Source organism: Pelmatolapia mariae, linkage group LG14 (genome assembly GCF_036321145.2).
Source record: "Pelmatolapia mariae isolate MD_Pm_ZW linkage group LG14, Pm_UMD_F_2, whole genome shotgun sequence".
Classification (NCBI taxonomy): domain Eukaryota; kingdom Metazoa; phylum Chordata; class Actinopteri; order Cichliformes; family Cichlidae; genus Pelmatolapia; species Pelmatolapia mariae.
The window spans coordinates 39,130,454-39,140,820 of NC_086239.1; the positions used below are offsets into that span (position 1 = coordinate 39,130,454).

Sequence of the window (10,367 nt, forward strand, 5' to 3'; positions counted from 1 at the left end):
TAGTCTGCCTGCGTCATTTTTCTGGACATGAATTCAATTTGAGAATCATCTGAAATGATGGAGCAGCGAGTGTGTGACATTTGTGTAACTGCGCTTTCTTATCTCTGTGCGTGAAGCAGCTGTAAGTCTTTTCCCTGCAAAGAGTTTCTCAGTTCCTTCACGTTCATTCACACAGCGCACTGTCGCGTGTTTTTTTTAACAGCGTGATTCAATTTGCAGATATCACAGCGCGTCCTGCCCTCCTACACATCCGCATCCAGCAGACACTTCCTGCAGGGACGCAGCACAAACAGCGAGCTGCAGCGTAAGAAGCACAGCCCTGACTGTTTCTATGCTTTTCTCTTCATCAGAGACTCACACTGGTTTATGACTCTCCATCTTATCATTCATCATGCTTCCTGCTCTTGGCTGCGCTTACATGTTTTCACTGCCTTTAAGTGTCACCTGCATGCATCTACATGCAGGCACCGCACATGAAAATGAGCCTGCGGGGCTAAATCCATCACATCATCCACACGCTCCTGTGATGAATTCGTTTATGTGCATTTTCCCTCGTTAATTAAAACAAACACAAGCGGTGTAGCTTTGTGCTGTTGTGTTTACGACACCTGCTGTAGTTGTGCGTATCTTCCTGAGGTTAAGCATTAATCATCACAGTCTCTGTGCAAACTGTGTGTAACTCAGGCTGTAAAGCAGGCTCAGAGGGGAGTTCGTGCCTCACCCTCGGCCTCCCAGCAGGTACGGTATGAAAATCCTACGTTTCCTCCACCTCGATTTTCAGAAAACTTGACCTCTGACCTTTAAGTTGAGGTCACTGAGATTCAGTGTTGTTCTCGAGTTATCACGTTCACACAGACGTCCGCGCTGCCCGCCTGTCCACAGGACTCGGTGTCTTTGTGTTTCTGACTGAATTTGAGGACGTTCATAGCTGCAGACGTGCCGGGCGCGTGTTTTTCCCTCAGGGCTTCTTTCATCGCGGCTCACATCCAACGTGGAGCGAGATGTTGCTCCGTGTTGACGTGACATCACACGGCGGCTCTGCTGGGCTGAGCTCCGAGTGTGTGCTCGTGTTAAAGAAACACAGAGAGCTTGATGAGCTGCAGCGGGTCAGAGGAACCGCAGGTGTGAACTCACCTGTGGACGTCGCTCGCTCTCAGGGATTTCTGCTCTCAGGGCTGTGATGTCTAACCATTTATTTAGAGCACATTTATTACTCTCTACTTTCACTAAAGCTGACATTTTCACTGTTAAAGAGAGAGATCTTCCCCTTCCTCTCTTCTGTGGACTTTAACTTTTTTTTCCACTTCTGCTAAAAGCTGATAAGTGCCGATCAGCCTCGCCAGATAAACCAGAAGTCTCTAAATTTATCTGTAAAGAATCATTACTCACAACTCAGTTGCTGGAAACGCCTTCAATATGCACATGTGTGTGTGTGTGTCAGGGAGGCGGGGCTTGTGGTCACACTGACGACAGCAGCAGCGTGTTGCTAACAGGCAGGAAAACACCTTCCATCTGTCTGCAGCTTCCGCAGCTCCGAGCACATGATCTGCACTGACACACCGAATCAAACGCACCCAGAGGACCCGAAGAGAAGCCGGAGGGCCCGCTCAGTCCCTTAGGGATCCAACACGTGGTCCGAGAGCCCGGGAGGGGACGAGGCGGGAGCTGAAGATTCACTCAGGTTTGTTTTTAAGGGGAAACGACGCAGCGATCGTGACTGTGTGGGAATGTTTGTCTGTTTCAAGGGGGACCATGTGAAATGGATGACCGGCACACTCACACACACACACACACACACACACACACACACACACACACACACACACACACACACTCACACACACACACTCACACACACACACACACACACACACACACACACACACACACTGTGAAATAATGAACTAACAGAGTTGAGATTTGTGATCTGAGACAGTCATTTTCGTTTCTCTTCCTGCTCCCGTTCTCTCGTCGTCTCCTTTCAGTAGTTTTCTGTCTGATCCTGTCACGTCTCTGTGGTCGCTTTCGTGTCACTCTGGTGGTTTTACATCCTTTCGTGCTGAGCTTGTGTGTCTTTGGGGTTGTTTGATTGATTTAGAACAGGAAATGTCACCTCTGTGACAGTTTGGTAATCTTTTCACAACTTTTACAGCGTGTAGGTTTATTTTCTAACCTCTCCTCAATATTTCACATTGCTATGTTAAAGGATTACAAATGAAGAACCAAAAGCTGCGTTCCGCTAACATCCAGCAGGGGCTCGAGCAGTGAGGTAAAACATGTTTACAGCCTGATACAGAAACGGTTTAGCTCATTTCCTCACAACAACTGCACGTAACTCACCTGTTTAATTGTTTCAAGGCTTAAAGTTTGCATGATTGGGGCCGTGGCCTCTTTGACTGGCAGGTAGCTGCTAGCTGTCTGCTGGCCTTCACCTCGGCTCGTTGGAGTCCCTGAACTGGACCTCTGGACCCCGTTTGTGATACAAAATCCAAAGTCTGCAAACCAGTGTGTAAACACTATGGTGTCCATCTTTTATATACAGGCTGTTCCTTTTTTAAGGTTCAGGGGATAAAAATACTGAATTTATCCAAAAGCGGCAGGTTCCTGGGCACACCTTCCTTGGCACATGCTGAAATGCATCTTGGGACTCGTTGTTCTCTCCTTCAGCTTTCACCTCTTCGTGTCTCTGTGGTCTTGACACGGGTTTGGACATTTCTGCCTCCTCTGCTTGTTTATCATAAGACTGCAGCTGCAGGTGGAAATTCTAGTCCCAAACCCTGGTGTCTGAGTGCCGTGACCTTTAGATGACTCTTCATTTTCAAAGAAAGCTAAACCCCCGGTGTCACTTTCTGTAAAGCTGATTTTCCCCCAGTTTGTGTGACTCAGTACAGACGATTTCCTTCGTCTAAATTTTCCTGCTTTATTCTCCTTATTTGGATGAAAAATGACCCACTGTTGGCAACGCAGTTTATTTTCACTTGGGTGCACATGCGTCGTCCTCCTGCCACAAATATTCACAGAATGTGGATTCATCCGCTGCTGAAAATAGTCCTGAAGACGAGCGCTCTCTTCTCCTGTCTGATTAAAAATACTGGTGTTTGTGAGGCTTGAAAAAAGCCAGTGTTCAGGTGAAGCCACAGACAGAGAGGAAGTCAGATCGTGTCTGAGGCCACGTTCTCCTGGTTTGGGCTGAGAACTTCGAGGACTTCCTGTTCCATCTACGGGGAGCTCTTTCAGAACGAATGAGGCCCTCATGGGAAAAACTGTTAAGGTAAAACACCTTTCTGCAAGTGTTGGGGACATCATAGCGCCCCAGGGTGCTTTTTGGCATCCTCCATTTTGATTTGGGGCGTGAAGCGAGCAGCGGCCTCCTGATAGCATCACTTTCAACCACCACGCTCAGCCGCTTCAGCCGGACTTTAACTTAGGATGACCATATTTTGAAAAGGACACTTGGCTCAGTCATGAAGAACTTTGATAATACTGTTTGTTTAAAGAAAGTTTTAACATATTTAAATGATGCCTTTTCTGTGCCGTTAATGAATGGTGAAATAAAATATGTCATATAGGCTTTTACAAGTCAACAAGTGCAAAAAAAGAGGACGGTTGGTCACCCGACTTTAACTTCTAACGTCTAGTTACCGTTAAGAAACGAGCGCCGTGGAGGGAGGACGCCACGCTCTAAGCGTTAGCGGAAAGCGAATGTTTTTGGGACAGAATCACCTTCAGAGTGAGGAAAACTGAAGGACATGAGTAGGCTGACCAATGGTCCTCTTTTTTGGAAGTCAAAATATGACACGAGTGATGTTTTATTACGGAGGGTGGATTTGTGAAAATTAAAATGTGACTTTTTGTGCAGCAGCAGGTGGAAATAACTTGTTTAATGTGTGCAGATCCCAGCGGCTGGCTCAGTTCAGCTTTGGTGTTTTAATTATTTCAGTTTTGGGGGTTTGATGGGATCAAAAAGAAATGTTTTCCCAGTTAAATGCAGCAGATCTGTGATCCTGACTCAACGTTACAGGATGTTTCTTACCTGCTGATCCTCTCTGAGAGGATTATCACCAGGACAGGATACGTGCTGATGGTTTGCAGCTGTCATCACAGAATCTGCATCAGTTTGTTTTTCTTCGACATGAAAATGAGCTCCCGTGATCGCGAGCTTTCTTTTCTCTGACTTCCTGCTTCACACAGCTTTGCTGCGACCACAGAGCTTATTTTACATCCTGCACCTCAGCATGTGCCCGTCTCACACCTCGGCTCTGTCACAGCTCGCTGCTGTTTCTAAAAAAGCAGAAATGCTCAGAGGTCAGAGGCTCGTATGTAAACATAGAAAGCAGCTTCTCAGCCTTTTTATGTTTACGTGACAGTTACATTCATAAATGCTCCGGCTAACAACTCCAGCATGTTGCTGTCTGTACTGAGCCTCAAAACCAGAACTTTTGGTTTAATGTTTTATAAGATGTCCAGTTTGTCTGGTTTGTGGCTGCTTATAATAATGTAGATAACAGGAAATGATTCACAATAAGAAAACATCTAAAAACATCATAAATAACAAGTTTGAGAGGAGCTTGTTAGAAGATGAAGAAGACCTGAAACCAGCTAGGAGCAGCTCTGTGGGCACATCGGGAGGATTCAGTAGCTGCTGCTTGTTTTCAGGGTTTAGATGGTGAGAGATCTGAGGTAAACCAGACGCTTTAACAAACTTCAAACAGGGCGCTTCATGATGATTCCTCTGATTTCAAAACTTATTGACAAAAACCTGTGAGTTCGAAATTGTAGGCGTGCTGGATTTCCACTGTGAGCGCGAGAGGAAATTTAGTGCAGCTGAGTGTTTGAAGCCGTCGGCTGTAAACCTCAGTTTCTGTGTCAGGTCCTGTTTCAAGTCTGTTTACGCTGAAGGGACAAAGTTCCCTGAACACAGAGTCACATCACGGACACGGACACATGTCAGCTAAGATCAGATGAGACTGCGTGGCTGATCAGCACGTCCTGTTTACAGCAGCAGCTGTTTAAATTCTTATAAAGACGAGTAAATGTTTGTGCACAGAGAAACGTGTCTGTGCTGCTGCTGCTCTGATTTTAATGTGTGTGTCTCTGTTTCTCTGTGTGTGTGTGTGAGTGTGTGTGTGTGTGTGAGTGAGTGACTGTGTGTGTGTGAGTGTGTGTTTGTGTGTGTGTGTGTGAGTGTGTGAGTGTGAGTGAGTGAGTGACTGTGTGTGTGTGTGTGTGTGTGTGTGTGTGTGTGAGTGTGTGTGTGTGAGAGTGTGTGTGTGTGAGTGTGTGTGTGAGTGTGTGTGAGTGTGTGAGTGTGTGTGTGTGAGAGTGTGTGTGAGTGTGTGTGTGTGAGTGAGTGACTGTGTGTGTGTGAGTGTGTGTTTGTGTGTGTGTGTGTGAGTGTGTGTGTGAGTGTGTGTGTGAGTGTGTGTGAGTGTGAGTGTGTTTGTGTGTGTGTGTGTGTGAGTGTGTGTGTGAGTGTGTGTGTGTGAGTGTGTGTGTGTGTGAGTGTGTGTGTGTGTGTGTGTGTGTGTGAGTGTGTGTGTGTGAGAGTGTGTGTGTGTGAGTGTGTGTGTGAGTGTGTGTGAGTGTGTGAGTGTGTGTGTGAGTGTGTGTGAGTGTGTGAGTGTGAGTGTGTGTGTGAGTGAGTGACTGTGTGTGTGTGAGTGAGTGAGTGACTGTGTGTGTGTGTGTGTTTGTGTGTGTGTGTGTGTTTGTGTGTGTGAGTGTGAGTGTGTGTGAGTGTGAGTGTGTTTGTGTGTGTGTGTGTGTGAGTGTGTGTGTGTGTGTGAGTGTGTGTGTGTGTGTGTGTGTGAGTGTGTGTGAGTGTGAGTGTGTTTGTGTGTGTGTTTGTGTGTGTGTGTGTGTGTGTGTTTGTGTGTGTGAGTGTGAGTGTGTGTGTGAGTGTGAGTGAGTGAGTGACTGTGTGTGTGAGTGAGTGAGTGACTGTGTGTGTGTGAGTGTGTGTGTGTGTGTGTTTGTGTGTGTGAGTGTGAGTGTGAGTGTGTGTGTGTGTGTGTGTGTGTGTGTGAGTGTGTGTGTGAGTGTGTGTGTGTGTGTGTGAGTGTGTGTGAGTGTGTTTGTGTGTGTGTGTGTGTGAGTGTACCATGTTTACATATCTTTGTGAGGACCAACAGCCCTTATGTGGACAAACCCGTCCCCACGAGTTTGAAGGCATGTGTGAGACTCAGAGTGTGGTTTTAGTGTCAGGGTTACAGTTATGTTATGGTTAGCATTCATTTTTGATGGTTAGGGTAAGCGGCTAGCGAAAACATTATGTCAGTTAGATGTCCTCACTAAGATATGAAAACAAGTGTGTGTGTGTGTGTACGGGTTCGTACTATCCTGGTGGGGACCAAAATCTGACTTTTACTATCCTGGTGGGGACTTTCTGCACCGTGGGGACCAAAATCCAGGTCCCCTCGGGGTTGAAAGCAATTTTCACACTCAAAATGCGGTTTTACTGTCAGGGTTACAATTAGGTTATGGTTAGGGTTAGGGTAAGGGTTAGGGAAAGCATTATGTCAATGGGATGTCCCCACGAGGATAGCAAACCAGACATGCGTGTGTGTGTGTGTGTCACAGCTGCTGCAGATTTGCAAACTTGCAAGTAACAGTTTGAGTGAACCACTTGCGTACGCTGGGATCTCTCAGAGCCCCGCCCCCTTCTTGGCCAATGACCTCTCACAGTTTAAAAGGATAAACTCTCATTGGCTCGTGCCAGCAGCTACAGCACCTCCTTCCCACCTCAAACCTTCCTGCTTCTTCTTTGCTTCCCTCCTACTGCAGAGCTTTCCACTTTTCCCTGTCAACCTACACTGCTTTCCTTCTCACCGACCCTTTAACACATTCGTGCCCGCCTACACATCTATGCACCTGTACCTAAACTGGCCACTTTTTCATGCTTCTCATGGATCCACTGCCAAATATGTGAAATAATTATGAAATAAAAACATTTTTTGCAGGTGCTGGGAAAGAAATGAAACCAGTGTGTTTAAACTGACTGCAACACTTTCAGTGCAGACAGATAAAAATGCACAATCACATGTTTTTAACGTGTGCTCGATCGATCTCTCTGCGCTTCTACAGAGCGAGATGAATTCATCCGACGCTGTAATACAAATGAGATTTTGTGGTTTAACCTTTGGAGTTGATCCTCTTCCTGTTTTCAGGCCGACAGTGAACGCCGCTGTGAGCAGCCCTGCAGCCTCTCTGCTTTCACCTCCCGACGAGCGCCACATCACCTCACGATGACTCCTGCCACCAATCTCAGCACCGGCGGCGCTCCGGAGGAGAAGCCCTGCATCGTCAACGACCAGATGGGACCCTTCACAGTTGTCTACATCCTCATCTTCATCATCAGTCTGCCTGGAAATCTGGTGTCAGTGTGGGCGTTCATCCGCAGCCCCAGAGCCAAGGTAGGCGGGACGACTCGAGATAACCCGAGGTCACACATGAGGTGAAAAGTGAGGTGAATGTCCTGTGGCGAGGTGTCACATGACAGTGTAAAGGTGCTTGAAGAGCACGTATTAGATAAGAGAAGAAGAAGTGATGTGAGGATTTGTGGTCAGTTATGGTGAAATGAGCTGGAATGAGGATTTGTCTGACCCCGTGACTCACTGTAAGCTTCTCTTTTCCTCGGACATAGAAGAAGATTTAGAAAGTCGAGGTTTTAAAAATGAAGCTTTAAAATGAAATCGTCCGTCAGCCTCTGACTCCTCTGAGCTCAAAGCTCTCAGATGGAGATGTGGACAAAAAGAACGCAGATTTAAAGTCCTTTTGCATCAGTAACTGCTCAGATCAACTGGTTTTCCACTACAACCCAGTGTGCGTGCTTGTCGTCATAGCAACGCATCTGTGTGGCCAGCGACATAATCAGTATGCGATACGAACGCTACAACAAAGGACGTCGAGGCAAGAATAAACCTGCTGCTTTCCTTTGTTGCCAAGTTTAAAAAATGACAGTTTTAATTTTTGTGAGTGAGACGCTCTCATGACTCATCGAGTGGCGCTTCTGACCGGCCAATAGGTGGCATGCAGTCTGATGATGTCACATTTTAGTACCTGCCTGGGCGAGCAGGTACTATGACCTAATGGAAAACCCTGGAAACCGTGGCGAACGGTTGCCAAGTTGATCCGATTAGGTACTAATGAAAAAGGGGCTTAAGACGCTTCAGTACAGCCTTAAAAACACCCATGAACATTTTACCCCTGTGTGGTATAAGTACTCCTACCTTACCCAAACTCCAGGTTCTGGACAAATTCAAAGACTTTTTAGTCATTTTAAATTTAATTTGTTAGAATTTATTTATTTTCCCCAGAGCTGCAGTTCCTCTAATGTCCACTGGAGGCTCCAACAGTGAGTCAGTCTCCACAGACCCGCATTCTAAAAGGTCCAACAGAACTGCTTCACAACAAATGCATGAAGTGTGATTTATTTTAAACACTCACCTGGTTAAATTGTATTAAAGCAGCTGCAGCACAGGTGGCTGTAGCAGCAGAGCTGATGATTTGAGTCCATGTTTAGATGTTTTTGTGTCCCTCAGCAGAAGAGCGCCAGCATCTACCTGATTAACCTGCTGGTGGCCGACCTGCTGCTCCTGCTCGCGCTGCCCTTTAAGATCATGAAGGACCTCGGGGTGGCGCCGTGGAACCTCATGGTGTTCCACTGCCAGGCCAGCGCCGTCACCATCTACATCAGCCTCTACGCATCCATCGCCTTCCTCGCCTTCATCATCACGGACCGCTACCTGCAGGTACTCTCCTGCCTTCTGAATGTTCAGAAGCAGCGCTCTGGTTAGCGGGCACCGCGCACCGTGCGGTCTTTCTTATGTGTTTAGATTGAAATAGTTTTCAGACGTCAGAAACAAGAATGTGAGTGTCCTCCTGCAGGAATGCCACACTGTGCGCTCTCTGCGGCTGCAGGAGGTCGGCTTCGCCCGGCTGCTGTCGCTGGTCGTCTGGCTGCTGCTGCTGCTCATCATGGTGCCCAACATGGCCCTGCCCATAAAACAGGTCAAGGTAAGGCAACAGTCCTGACAATAAAGCCTCTGTGACCGTTGGAGGTGCACGATTCACATGTCTAAAGTGCACCATGCAGGCCTGCAGCAGCTCTTGGAGGCGTTTTGTCCTCTGAGCAGAAGGAGGTGACGCTGTGCCTCAGACTTGTGTGTTTCTGTTGCTCCTGCAGGAGCAGACCTACCTCAGCTGCTCTTCACTGAAGAAGGACATCAGCCTCCACTGGCACGCCCTCACCGTCTTCCTTTGCACGGCGCTGTTCCTCAACGCCTCCGCCGCCACGCTCATCTCCAGCACCCTGGCTGTCAAAAAGCTCCTGCGCAGCCGCAGCGACCCCAAACTCTGGGCGAACGCCAGGAGGGTGGCGGCAAGCGTGGCAGCTGTGGCGTTGGCCTATGTATTCAGCTTCGTCCCCTACCACGTGGTCCGCACGCCATACACGCTGGCCCAGACCAAAGTCATCACAGACTGTGAAACCAAGAAGCGGCTGTTTCTGGGGAAGGAGTCCACTCTGCTGCTGAGCGTGCTCCACCTCTGCTTCGACCCGCTCATCTTCTTCTACCTTAACGCCCCGTTCAGACACGCCATCAGAAAGCTGTTTCCCTGCCTCGGAAACCACGCCATCAGAGACGCAAAGGAAGAGGCGGCAAAGGAAATGATGCAGCCGGCGACCTCTGCACAGCAGGAGGCTGCATGCTAACCGCACCGTCTCCTCCAGGATGGTAGTTAGCTTAGCACAATGACTGGAAACTGTTAGCTTAAAATGCACTCTTGAAAGACTACAAACATGGACTAAAGACTTACAGACGCTCCTCCATGTTCAACAGGATTCAACTTATTAAACTTAGAGATTATTACTCACTGTTCAGTTTTTATCAGTGTGACGGATGTTAATAAAATGAGGACTAACAGGTGAAATTATTAAAACTCTGTGATGCTGTTACATGGGGACTGTAACTTATTATTATTATTATTATTAATTCATAAAGATGGAGCAAAGAAAACAAACCCGATTGGTCCTTTTAAGTGCTGTGAGTGCCTGTCACCAGCAGAGGGCAGCAGTAACCAGTATTCATCACAGTGCTCCTCACCTGAAACCTTATAGAACCTTATAATATCCCTCTTATCCTTTTCAACAGAGGACACAATTATTAAAGCTAAATACCACAACAAAAAAACATTTTTAATGTCATGACAACAGGTCAGAAAGCAGAATCTAAACACTGTGATGATGATGATGATGATGATGATGTACTTAAAGTGTGTCTTGGGAACTTTATTGAAGAAGTCTTTTGCCAATAGGCATATCCTAGATAACCGTCCTTTCTGAAATCTAACACCACGATGGGAGAAAC

The 10,367-nt window shown here is 47.2% G+C and overlaps 1 protein-coding gene across 2 annotated transcripts; it reads left to right on the top strand.

Moving 5' to 3' along the window:
* Window positions 1-1,482: 1,482 nt before the first annotated feature.
* Window positions 1,483-9,955, top strand: gpr171 (G protein-coupled receptor 171). 2 transcript variants are annotated; one of them, XM_063493739.1, is made up of 5 exons: window positions 1,483-1,681; window positions 7,167-7,412; window positions 8,544-8,750; window positions 8,887-9,015; window positions 9,185-9,955. In XM_063493739.1, the coding sequence occupies exons 2-5, from the start codon at window positions 7,245-7,247 to the stop codon at window positions 9,710-9,712; spliced, it is 1,032 nt and encodes a 343-aa protein (XP_063349809.1). In that variant the 5' UTR covers window positions 1,483-1,681; window positions 7,167-7,244; the 3' UTR covers window positions 9,713-9,955. The 2 variants fall into 2 exon arrangements, with proteins under 2 accessions (XP_063349809.1, XP_063349808.1); XM_063493738.1 differs by lacking the exon at window positions 1,483-1,681 and adding an exon at window positions 3,179-3,271.
* Window positions 9,956-10,367: the final 412 nt, after the last annotated feature.

Excerpts from the sequence above, each read along its gene's own strand:
- gpr171 (XM_063493738.1), top strand. Across the intron at positions 7,413-8,543 it reads TCCGCAGCCCCAGAGCCAAG|AAGAGCGCCAGCATCTACCT; the intron begins GTAGGCGGGACG and ends GTCCCTCAGCAG. Across the intron at positions 9,016-9,184 it reads TGCCCATAAAACAGGTCAAG|GAGCAGACCTACCTCAGCTG; the intron begins GTAAGGCAACAG and ends TTGCTCCTGCAG.